The 13,569-nt window shown below is 35.9% G+C and overlaps 1 protein-coding gene across 1 annotated transcript; it reads left to right on the forward strand.

Moving 5' to 3' along the window:
- Positions 1 to 1,212: 1,212 nt before the first annotated feature.
- Positions 1,213 to 11,692, forward strand: LOC120541486 (cytochrome P450 1A1). The gene is made up of 7 exons (XM_039773176.1): positions 1,213 to 1,309; positions 2,321 to 3,166; positions 3,669 to 3,795; positions 6,222 to 6,311; positions 6,615 to 6,738; positions 6,855 to 6,941; positions 9,618 to 11,692. The coding sequence occupies exons 2-7, from the start codon at positions 2,336 to 2,338 to the stop codon at positions 9,901 to 9,903; spliced, it is 1,545 nt and encodes a 514-aa protein (XP_039629110.1). The 5' UTR covers positions 1,213 to 1,309; positions 2,321 to 2,335; the 3' UTR covers positions 9,904 to 11,692.
- The last annotated feature ends 1,877 nt before the right edge of the window (positions 11,693 to 13,569 follow it).

The raw sequence follows: 13,569 nt of genomic DNA on the forward strand, positions 1-13,569 counted from the left end.
GGATTCTCTCTTGTCCTTGTTTTATTCGATTGTGATCGAGATGTATGTATGGCCATCGGCTACCAATGATACTCTTTAACAATGTTCTTAATACTATTTACAGTAACATTTACTGAATTAATCATTTATATTAAAGTTTCGTAATATAACGTATTTCAAATATCCCACCAGATGTTTTTGAAGTGACAGGGATTATGAAAACGAAGAGGTTATAAAATTTGCTGGAGGGAGAGTCCACAGCGAGAGAGCAATCATAAGATTTAATTGTACCTGAAAGCGCTTTACATCGTGTGCGTTATGTCTATGTTAAAAAGATCTTTACAATAATTACAATAATTTCTGAGACCAATCAGATATTTTACTGGATTTTACTCATTTACTCATTTTGTACTCATTGCGATAACAGATTCATGTACATTTTACATTACTCTTCCAGTGATTAATTTGGCCCCGATACGCATCCGTAATAATGTTAGTGCAACCCCAAATTAGTACCATCTCAAGCAAAATGCGTCCTGTCTGTTTAAATTACGCTAAGTGTAATTCAGTCATCCGTCCATTGAAACAGAGACTTCTAGCAGCATAAGTGAATGCAGGAATCAGCCAGGGACAGGACATCAGTCCAGACTACGTGATTTCTAACTTTATAAATAATATTTTTAAATCGCTTGCAGTGTCCTTAACGCTGCGCTTTTTAAATAGAACTATGGTGCCTTGTTCATCTGTTTAAGGAGTTTTGCGTTTTAAATGTATCTTTTATTAAATATTAACAATCAATACATTATGCAAACATATAAGAAAAAATATGAATCGTCAGAGATTTTCTCGAAGTTATGACTAGAGATTTATTATCCTATTATTTTCATAACTTCATTTTGCAAGTGATGAATACAATAATATTACCTTTTTCTTTTACTTGTAGATTGTTAATCTAAATGCAGCTTTTCTTTCTTTCTTTTTTCGGGTCCCAGTATGATTGTGTTCCTAAAACACGTATGCACATACGCATTGTCTTGTGTTTGTATAACACCTAAATCGTCCATTCATTAAAGCTGCCTCTGCATTTCTTGTCTACAGTATAGTAAAGTACAGTACTGTAAAATTTTGGGCACAGCGCCATTCTTATTGTCACGTGAACGAGACTACCTAGCCAATCAGATCAGGCAGACGTCTATAAAAGAAATGCCCAGCTCCTCATCCTTCGCAAACTCAATGGTTTGCAGGGAATGCTAAACCCAGCGAATATATTAAGCGGACAATTCTTCATTGTGACTCTTGGCCAAGAGAAGCTTACAGATAATCCAGCAAGGTAAAGAACACAGCAAATCGACGTTTTCTCTCTGTTTTTTTAATTTTCATTTTGGCAACAATATTGTGTAAAACCCAAATAAAAATTAAACCGTCACAAGTCGTAAGTAATATACTTGATAAGGTTTCAATCAGAGAGGATTTGAACTTCTGTTTACATTGCATGTGATTATAATCACTAATTTTGTTTTGAAATGTGGTAGCATATTAAACACTTAAACTAATGTATTTGGTCTCCCCCTCATATTAATACTGAATTTAATTGTTTAATAGAAATGTTCAGTTTTCATATTTCATGATACTCAGTGCGCATGCCAACAGCTTAATGTTTTTCCAGACTCGTTTATCTCATAAAACTAATTTCATTTAAAACTTTGCAGGCGCAAAAATATGTAGTTTATCTTTACCACTGTTGCTTGATTGTATATCTTTTGTATATTTAAACTGTAAAATATTGCGTAAGATATTATTATTATTCCTTCGAGACAGGCAAACGTGCATAGACGTGGGGTACTGAACAATTTCTAGCATAACCGAGTACAATAATGATATAGCGGCATTTCCAGCTATGACTTGCCGAATACGTGCAGGCTTCATGTCCGCCTTGGGTATGCTCGGTAATACGACTGGTGACCGCGGCTGCCCAAGCTGTTCATGCAGGTGTACTGGAAGACAGCTACAGCACTTCATGCAACAAGTGCACTGATTTATATGGGTGTGTTGAGAGATGGGGCGTTCTCTTTGATCACAGCATGAAGATTACTGCTCCTTTTCTAGTTTCTTCCTGAAGCCTGATTGTAAAAAAATGTTTACTGTGACTTTCCATTTGGTGTCAATTTTGAAATCTTTTTAAATGAAATGTTTACATTTTCATGGGTTCTTTTTATAAAATGTCTGTTTTTATTGACATTTGTATCTTTAGTTTTTATTGACATGTTTATCTCAAGTTATTGTTCACTTTTGACCAGAATCTAATTTCTTTCTTTTTCTTTCTTTCTTTCTTTCTTTGCAGATATAAACAAAAGTCATGACTTTCCCAATGCTGGTTCCTCTTACGGTCTCTGAGAGCTTGCTTGCATTAGTGACCATATGTTTGGTCTACTGGTGGCTAAAAGTAAGGAGGTCCAAGATCCCAGATGGCTTAAAAAGACCACCAGGACCAAAATCCCTCCCTATAATTGGTAACTTGTTAGACCTTGGCAGAATGCCTCACTTGAGCCTCAAAACAATGAGCCAGACCTATGGCGACGTTTTTCAGATTCAAATTGGGATGCGACCTGTTGTAGTTCTGAGCAATTATGACATAGTACGGCAAGCGCTCCTTAAACAAGGAGATGACTTCGCCGGACGTCCAGACTTATATTCTTTTCAGTTTATTTCAAATGGCAAAAGCATCGCTTTCAGCCATGATCATCACGGGGTGTGGAAACCACGACGCAAGCTGGCACAAAATGCTCTGCGTACTTTTTCGTTCGTCCAAAGACAGGATAGCAGGTACTCCTCCGTCCTTGAGCAATATATTTGTGAAGAAGGCGATTATTTGGTAAAGAAAATAGTAGATATCATGAAGTCCAAAGGAAGTTTCGATCCCTTCCGTTATGTTGTGGTTTCAGTAACCAACATTATATGCGCCATGTGCTTTGGACAGCGCTACAGCCACGACGATGAAGAGCTGCTCAGTTTTGTCAATCTGTCTGAGCAGTTTGGCGAAATAGCTGGCAACGGAAATCCTGCCGACTTCATTCCCTTTCTTCGTTTCCTCCCAAACCCAGCGATGCGCAAATTTGTTGCTATCAATGCACGTTTCAACAAATTTGTTGAGAGAATTGTGAAAGACCACTACCATACATTTGACAAGGTAAGAACTAGGCAGAAAAAATGTTAAAATATAGTTGATTACGGTTTGAAAGAAGAAAGCAAGTTGTGATTAAATATGCACAATAACAAACATATTTTCTTGGTATTTGTTTACATTTATATTATAAAACATTATTAACGCTTCATTTCAATACTTTGAACATAAAACTGTATTCTGTAATGAGACGTGAAGCAAATGACACATTTTCTGGCCTTTATTGGCTAACTCAACTGATTACAATATGTAGGCTTTTGAGGCAGCTCAGGCAACTTGAATATTGTAATCTGTTCAAATAGCCAATAAATGGTGTCATTTAGCTTCACTTCTCATTGCATCCATAATGACTTACACAGTATATATAACACATATAAAAATGTATTCAGTTAATTTATATACACATGAAAAAGTAAATAAGATCAGTAGGAAAAGTGGAAATGCTTCTAATTAAAAACTTTTGCCAGATGTCTGAAAATGTACTTATGCATGCATTATTCTTTTGCAGAATAATATCCGCGACATCACTGACTCATTGATAGAACACTGTCAAGACAAAAAAGTCGATGAAAATTCAAACATTCAGATTTCAGATGACAAAATCATCTCCATAGTAAATGATCTGTTTGGAGCTGGTAATGTATAGTTCTGTTTGTTATACTTGTTATCTAAAAACATATCACGTGTTTTCCTAGCATTTTTGTTTTCAAGCTTAAATTGTGCAATACCTAAAACACATAGACATTTCTCCCCAAATTCCCTAGGTGTATAGCTTTAGAAAGCATGAAAAATCAGTCAGTCAGTCATTCTCCAACCTGCTATATCCTAACACAGGGACACGGGGTCCTGCTGGAGCCAATCCCAGCCAACACAGGGCGCAAGGCAGGAACAAACTCCGGGCAGGGTGCCAGCCTACCGCAGGGCTCACACACGCACACACCCACACACACTAGGGACAATTTAGGATCACAAATGCACCTAACCTGCATGTCTTTGGACTGTGGGAGGAAACTGGAGTGCTCGGAGGAAACCCACGCAGACATGGGGAGAACATGCAAACTCCACGCAGGGAGGACCCAGGAAGTGAACCCGGGTCTCCTAACTGCGAGGCAGCAGCGCTACCACTGTGCCATGAATAATCAGTTAGTTTCAAATATATTTTATGCATAAATTTAATTAATGTAAAAACAGGTAAAAAATGTCCAAATATTTTTTTATCTATTAACCATAGATAAATGTTTGAGAAAAGAAGAGTTGCGAGTCACTCTTCCAGATTTTTCTAAGTCCACTTAATCCTCAGCAGGGTCACGAGGGGCTTGAGCTTATCCCAGCAAGCATAGGGTGCAAGGCAGGAACAATCTCCTGGACAGGTCCCTAGTCCATCACAGGATAAACACATTTCATACTCATACTAGGGCCAATTTAATGTCCTCAGTCCACCTAACCTTCATGTCTTTGGAATGCAGGGAGGAAACCTGAGCACATGCAGACTCCACAGTTTGTGGACCTGGGAAGTGAACCCCAGTCTCCATACTGAGAGGCAGTAATGCTACCACTGCACCACCATACCACCCTAGTTAATTTATACCATTACAAAATAAAAAAACAGAATGTATGAAGAGTTCTCCATTCTTTTTGTAAAACAGAAACCCTCAGGTTAATGTTGTACCGATAAATACATTCATCCATTAATCGATTTTCTTAAGCCACTTAACCTTGGGCAACTACTATATATAGCTTATCCACAATGACATTTTAAAAAGACATTCTTTCAAAGTTGGTAGTAAGTAACATTTAAAATAAAATCAAAAGTATTAGTCACTACCTTAAATGCATAAAAATCTTTATCTATCTATGAACACACAAACTACTTCAGTATGCTGTGAATGCAAGATTTCTCACCTAACAAAAAAATCATATACTTCTCCTTCAAAGGCACCAAGAAACAAATGCACAAGGTTAGTTCAAATTAAAAGGATGCCCAGTATAGCTGGGGAGTTCAAATTTTGGATTTTTATCAGTATATAATCATGGATATGTTGCATTTTAAACACAAGGTGTCTCAAACCTGCACCATTGATGAACAATTGTGGAGAGACATAACAGTGTCAGCAGAAATACTATGTGAAAGTGCCACACAGTTGGATATTATAAATATCCCAGGTACTCGTAACAGGAATGACATTTTAGAGTGTGGGTCTATCAGATCCATATGGCTCACTTTCCATGACTGACACTTTTACACCTGTGCATCAGCTCCAGCCACCCCATTGAAGCTAACAGTTAATTAAAACAGAGTAGGGCTGGGTTAAAGGCACTTTAATACCACTGGGGTGTCTGCATGCTTGGACACTCCTTGGAGAATATTTAAGAACAATTAAGTTAATATCAAAGATTTAACACGCTCCAGGAAGGTAGGGGAATGATGCTTAACAACAGACATAAAGAAGAAGCAATACATTTATATGTAGACTCTAAAATAAAGGTGCCAAAGTGGTTGTACAGTACAATACCATACAAGAACCATTTTTATATTCATTCATTCATTAACTAAGGTTAAAAATGAATACAATTTAAGATACATTTTTAGCAAGCCACTGAGATACCAAGCTGCATAAATCAAATATTAAAGTGGTTTTCAATGTACAGTTTGAAAGTAAGATACCATAAATTCTTTTAACAACATATTCCATCTGAAAATGGTGAACACATGAACAGTAAAATGATTCAAACAATTTAAAATGAGTTTTGTGATCAATTGTGTAGCTTAAGGATGTCTTAACCATTTCAGTCACAATGCATCACATCATTTATGCCATGCACTATAGCTGTTTATTCTGCTTCGGCCAGCTGGTTACCAACATCCAAACAAAAGCATAGCTGACAAAAGGATTTCCTTCCAGTTCAGATTTGTAATTGTAAAAGTTCAGTGATTGTCAGGCATTGTTTTTCACATGAAGCAATGAAAATCTTCTGACTAGCATGTAATAATGTAAATGCTACTGATTTTTTTAATAGAATGTTCAGTTTTCATTAACATTTGTTTCCTATTTGTTTACAGGTTTTGACACAGTTACTTCATCTTTGTCATGGGCACTTTTGTACCTTTCACTCTATCCTGAAATCCAGAAGAAAATTCATGAGGAAATAGGTAAGCAAAAAATAATATACCATTAAGTCTGCATACTATATATTGGTTTTACAATTTCTTTATCCTTCACCACTTCATGTAACAATATTAAAATACTCTCATGTATATAATAACTTTTTCCTAAGCCACATTTTCATTATTCCAATCCCTGCTATAAATATGAATACAACATATTTTAAAATCCAGTTAATAATTCTTCAATTAATTGTCATCTTCTAATAACACACCAGAATGTTATTTTGGTCAATTAAATAAATGATCTTTACAGCTGTATTTAACATTTATTTGTTTTACATTTTACAGATATGAATGTGGACAAAGAGCATGGACCTAGGCTCTCTGATAAATCCAAACTGCCATATGTTGAAGCATTTATCCTAGAAGTGCTGAGGCATTCTTCTTTTGTGCCTTTCACCATTCCACATTGGTGAGTTCTTTATAGTCAGCATGATCAGTTCACTTTACAACATTATGTGTTATTATTATATTATTGTGCTTCACTATCAGTTTTCATTATGTGTGATTCATTCTCTTTCATTTCAGCACCACAAAAGATACATCTCTTAATGGTATATACATTCCTAAGAACACCTGCATCTTTATTAACCAATGGCAAATCAACCATGATCCGTAAGTTAACTTTTTATTTTTTTGTAACCTTTACAACCAGGTTCAAACATTTATGCTAATATTTCTGTTTTTTTTATTTTATTGATTTTATTTGAAGAAAATAACATTCCATATACTTAAGCCAAACTTAACAAACCAGAATTCAACCCCTGCCCAAGAGAAACAGAGGAGAGCTAAAAGCATGAGAAAATCTTTAAAAGCAACAAAAAAAGGAAAATGTCCTTTTCCCCCAAAATAATGCTTATTCTAGGATTTGATTAATTAGATCTTGCTATTTAAAAAAAGTTTTTAACAGATCCTCAAAGAGAGAGTTACATTTTTCCAATTTTATATAGTATAGAACATAACAGATGGGCTGAAATTCTTCCAGTTGAGCAGGATAAGTCTACATGCTAGTGTTGTGGTAAAGGCAGTTATAATCAATTTGTCCTTCTCCACTTTAAGACCATCTGGGAATACAAAAACTCAGCTGTTAATTGGTTAAGAGATATTGTGACACCAAGTCTGTCTGATAGGCATTCCAGGATTTTTGTCCAGAATGATGTAAATTTGCTGCACACCAAAAATGTGTGGCCTAGTGGGGCCGGAAGTAGATTGCAATGTTCACTGGCTGAATCTTACCATGAATACATTTTGGATAATTTTGAACAAGATAAATGTGCCCGACAAAAGATTTTAAGTTGGATGATTGAATGCTTTGCACATATGGAGCTAGAATGTATTTTGTGCAAGGCTGCCTTCCATTCCTTTTATGAAATGTGAAGTAAAAGATCTTTTCCCCATCGTACTTTGGGATCTTTGAAAGGAAGAAACTTTAAAATGATATTATTGAGGTTCTGTCTGAGTCTTCAAGACTGAACAGTGTGGCCTCTGGAATAGAAATGAGTGAGAGGTGAGGAAAATGGGGCAGGTTCCTTTTAACAACGTTTCTGATTTAAAAGTAGTGGAAAAATTGTGTTGATGGGAAGTTAAATTTGAAGTGTAATTGTTCATAAGATGCAAAGACATTATCTATATCCAGTTCTCTAAGTGTTTTTAATCCTGGATGTTTTCCAAACATTAAAAACTATGTAGGTTTGAGAGGGTAGGAAAAGTTGATTATCAAGTAGAGGTGCAACAGATAAAAGCTTCTCTGTCTTAAAATGCTTCATACATTGTTCAATATTCTGATTGACTGATGAACAACTGGATTTGCTGGGGCACAAAGTAGAGCATATAAAGAAGCACAAGATTTTATTTATATTGCAGACCAGGCTTGTGTATATTCATAAATTGGTGTCAATGTCCAGGTCTTTATAGCTTGAATATTTGACACCCAAGAATAAAATTGAAAGTTAGGCAGTGCCATTACCTCTTTTGCTTTTAGGTCATTGTAGAGTCACCCTTTGGATGCATGGATAATTCACATTCCAAATGAATGAAGTTATAATTAAATCTAATTAATAATAATGGAGCTAACTTCAGGGCATGCTGATTTCCCACTTTGGAATGAGTTTATAGTGTCAGCAGTTTATCCAATTCCTCTGCACTATCTAGCTTTGGTATTTGTAATGCATCGATAAACTCATTAGATTGTGTCTTATCTTCTGTTTCTTTTTAACTCTTCACATTCAGTTATTTGCGGTGGGCTGGCACCCTGCTCGGGGTTTGTTTCCTGCCTTGTGTCTTGTGTTGGCTGGGATTGGCTCCAGCAGACCCCCGTGACCCTGTAGTTAGGATATAGTGGGTTGGGTAATGGATGGATGGATGGACATTCAGTTATTGTAAATTAATTTAGCACTACTGTCTCACTGATCAGGGATATTGGGTTTGAATCCAGTGTCTAATTATTGCACGTGTGGAGTTTCTCCCCATGTCTGCATTGTTTCCTCCCATATTCCCATATCCCCAGATATGTTCCTTTTAGGAAAGGTCACCTGCCAATTCTGGATTGGCTTTGCCTGTGCGGCAGCATGGATGAATGGGCCCTGTGTTGGACTGATGGGCCTTCTAGGGTTTGCTAATGTCTTGTGCTCAAAACTGCTAGGAGAGACATGAGCCCCCAAAATCCTAAATTGTATTAAGCTGTTTTGTAAAAAGTAATGTTATAAATGTATTATGATTTCTGAAAGGCATATTTTTAAAATATCCTGTGAACTTTTGTGGCTCAGATTTGTGTGACTTTTTAAGAATCCCAGAAATCTCATTTATAGTTTTGATTGGGATAAGCATTGTTTTCAGTAAAATACTTTGTCAGTATGCAAACAAAATGCAAAGTTCAAAGCAGAATGACCTTGTAGATGAGAAATTGTACTGTAACCCACATGGACACCTCTTAAATTCCCCACCACTGATTAATTGTGAAACTCTTAAAAATGCAAACTTCATTTCCTACTGTGAAAATGTAAACATTTTGTTGTGATTTGTCATTTACTTTGGATAATAAATGTTTCACAGAACAGTAATCCTTTCATTAGTGAAACATACTTAATCCAGTTATAAGCTAGTGGGGACCAGCAGCATGGTGTAAAATTATTCATAAACTGACATGGATTAACGTAATCTGATTTCACTGCTGTTCTCAGACTCTCAATTTCTTTCATCTTTTGGAAGCTAATCCTAGTTAAGTTTGAAAATAATAATCACCATGCAAGAAAACATACTAGTGAGTAACAATACCTCTGTGTTCTTCCTCAGGAATCACTGGAAGGATCCTTCTTCTTTTTCACCAGAACGCTTCCTTGAAGATGATGGTACCAGCATTAACAGAGCCTTAGCGGAGAAAGTTATGATTTTTGGCATGGGAAAGCGTCGTTGCATTGGAGAACCAATAGCACGTGCAGAAGTCTTTCTTTTCCTCACTGTACTCCTTCAACATTTGGAGTTTTATAGTTTACCCAGCAAACCAATTGACCTCACTCCAAAATACGGACTGATCTTGAGGCATCATCGCTTCCATCTTGGTGCAGCTTTGCGCACCTGAAGTGCCTTCAAAATTACAGTATGCTGTGAAAATCAGCGCTTTTCATAATGTGCTTCATGGCAATAGATACAAATTTTGCACTTAAACATAAAGCTGCCTTATGTCCTCACAAAGCTCTTAAAATTGTTAGAGATCTGTATAAATGCCAGACAGACCTGGATTATTTTTGACTCGCAAAATAAAAATCCCCTCGTATTCAAATAATAATATAATTTCATACTGATCATATTTCAGTAGAGTTAGCTATTAAAGATCATGGGGATATGTTACTGTGGGACAGTAAAATCATAGTCTGTGGTTACCAGTTGTGTTTAGAAATTTGGCTCTGTCAGAGATGAGAATGTGTGAGGAGAAGCTAACTATGAGGGGTTAAGAATTGCTTCTCTTATATGAAGGTTTTAAATCTCTTTAAATATAAAATGCTGTGATATGTGAAGACTGTGTACTACCTTGACAGAGTTGACCAGAGAGAAATTTTGCACTTTTAAGCTTCATGATATATTTGTCAAAGTAGTGGCTAATGTTCAGTCTTTTTAAAGTCTTTGAGAAAGCAAAGGTAGAAAGGAGATTGAAAATTTGCTATAATTAAGAACAAAAATAATATGAAAAAGTGAAATTATAATCTATATGGAGTAGAATATATTTTTCTAATATACTTGTTTTATCTCTATGTGAATACTGTGAATGTAATTTCATTTTGTTGCTATTATTTTCATTTAATTTTTGTACTGTAAATAAATATGCCAAAATTTGCATTTTGAATAAGCTAAAATACTTAATTTGTGCTTGCCTACATATTTGGTTAAGATGTGTAGAGCTTAGCACAGTGGAACAGTAGGTAGTTCTGCTGTTTCACAAGTCTTAGGCCACCATGTATTTGTTTGCAGGGGTGTCTTTAGCATGGGCTTTACAAGCACTCATGACACCCTATTCCTGTAACTCAGTCCAAAGGCTTGCACTTACATTCGATTGGCCTGTAGTAAGTGAGTTTGGAATTGAAATCCCAGACAGGATCAGAGCTGTGTTTTTTTCATTAATTGGTCTCTGGATAAGCTCAAGATTCCCATAGCAATGAGAAAGTTGGAGAGATGCATTTTTAGTGCAGATTGACTTCTAAGAAATAAAGTAGGGGGCAAATTGGTTAAAGCAACAGTATAAGACTTGGTTCAGATCACAGCCTGATTGGTGCCTGCATGGAGTCTTTCTGTTCTTTCAATGTTTGTGTGAATGTTTTTGCATCCCACTGATTTTTGTTAGGGTAGGGCAATTGCTGCCCAGTGCTACTGGGAAAAAAAACTGATACCCAGTAGCTGAATTAAGCAGATTCAGGCAATTGATAAATTAATGCTGGCTGTATAAGAGCTTACCTGCGACCCTGAGACACAGTTCTGATTATGTCTGGGCAGCACAATTCAGTTTACTAAAATTGACACTGATTTCTGGCCCTTTAAACATTTATCAGAGAAGATTTCAAGTTTATTCCTAAGGAAGGTTAATTTTTTATTGTTTTAATTAGGAGCACCAGATATAAGCTGCTCACTTTAGCTTGCTAGTATGAATACCTGCATATATTTACATTTTGGAAAGGTATCGCTATGAAGAATTACACTTGTTACGAAGGACTCTTACTCATTGTTTTATTCCATGTGATCAAGCTAAGATGCAGTCGGCACTAGCTGAACAAAATATGCTGCATTTGATCATAGTACACAATATGTTATAATTGTGTCTTCATGTTAGAAGCTAGATTTATATGTTTTTATGTTTATTAAAACTTATACTTGTTAAACTTGTACAACCTTCATTATTTTTAACCACTAAACTAATATTTTTTTTACGAATAAAGGTAATTGCATAATTAAAATGTTGGGAGAGACACTTTTATTTAATTAACTTTCAATTTTAAAGTATGGTAAATATTTTCCACAACACTATAGACTGCATTGTGTTTGATTTTTTGAAAATCCTATAAATACATTAATATTAATAAGGACAACACTAAGCCAACAACACACTAATAACCAATTTAATACAAACATATGTAGGCACTCTCTTCAAATAACTGGATGTAAAGTTTAGGATACAGGTGTTAAATGTATTTATCTCACAGCTTGTGGATGAGAGCTACTATGAAGTCTGCTGATAAATTATTTATTCTATTTACCAGAGAGAAGAAGGGTGAATGGGATGGTGCAACGCATTGGAAAAGATTTAAGAAACTAACTTATAGATACAAAGCGTGCAAAACAGATAAAGGAATTCATGTTCGTCACTTAAATGTCATACCTACAATAGCTTGTGAAACTGGCACTGTAGATATTAAGGCTAAGGCTCCAGTCTCCAGTATGTCTATAGTGAATGGGTGCTGATCTAGCAAATCCTTGCCAGGTAAAGTGGGTGTTATTAGGAATGAGGCAGAGGAAAATCACTGTGAGCTATAAATTATACAAAATAAATTTTTATATATATATTTTTATATATATATATATATAAAGTGTCAGAGAAGAAGAACAGGCATCCTGGCCTGGAAGGATTCATGCCCGGCCAGGTGGCCATAATAGGGAAATAGGCAAACAAGCTCACTGGGAGCAGTTCACTCCCCCACACAACAGGTAGCAGTGTCCTGCAGTGTGGCTTGGGAGTTGGAGCTCGGAAATGCAGCCCTGTTGGGATCTTTGGGGGCCACCAGAGGCAGCTGCCGAAGGAGGACTTCCCTGTTTTCTGTACAACCTGGAAGTACTCTGGATGATCTGGACAGGAGACTAGAACCAGTTCCTGTGTCTTGTTTAAAATAAAGCAACCACTCAATTGTGAGAATTTTTTGATTTATTGTATATTTGTGGCTAACTACTCGAGAAAGGATTAAGAAGACGTACATGGAAAGAATAAAAAGCCTCTATTTGATCCTAATGATGTGTGGTGCTTTACCATGTGCTTTATCTGTGGTTTGGGGCTCTCTGGTACCCCCTGATGTCCACTATTTATATTAATATATACTGTATATATATATATTTCTATTATAAAAGGAAATCCTGCGACGAGACATTCTCAGAGATAAGTTCAAGTTCCATGTGAGATAATTTCAAGTCCCGCGAGACAAGAGATTTTGAAAAGTCCTGCCTGTCTCTCAAACATTTACAACCACACACATGGTACAATCATTTTTCATTCGTGTGTATTGTCAGACACAGTTCATGTGCTGTCAGCTCCTATACATTTTTATGTTTTATACATTTAAATTTGTTTATGAAAAGTACTCAGTTTCATCCTTTAAAAAAGGTTTTCTGGACAGCATTTTTAGACATACAATCTATTTGTTTGCTTCGATGTAGTCCACATTTTAATTCGTTTATGAAAAGTCCTCAGTAACATCCTTTTAAAGAAGCTTTTCTGGACAGTATTTTTAGACATACAGTACAATATATTAATTTCCTTCAATGTGGTCCTTTTATGGACAATAATTTTATATGTTCAAGATGACATCTCAAAGACTAAGCGAAGAAGAAAGGGCACTGTGTCGAAAAGAGGCCCAAAAGCATTGGAGAGAAAAGAATTAAAAAAGAACAATAATAATCTAAGTACAAATTTGGAAAATAAGGAAAGTAATAATCAGCCCAGAACAAGTGGAATTGAAAACCTAGAAGGTCCAAGCGGGGTCGGAAATAA

This window comes from Polypterus senegalus, chromosome 12 (assembly GCF_016835505.1).
Source record: "Polypterus senegalus isolate Bchr_013 chromosome 12, ASM1683550v1, whole genome shotgun sequence".
Classification (NCBI taxonomy): Eukaryota; Metazoa; Chordata; class Cladistia; order Polypteriformes; family Polypteridae; genus Polypterus; species Polypterus senegalus.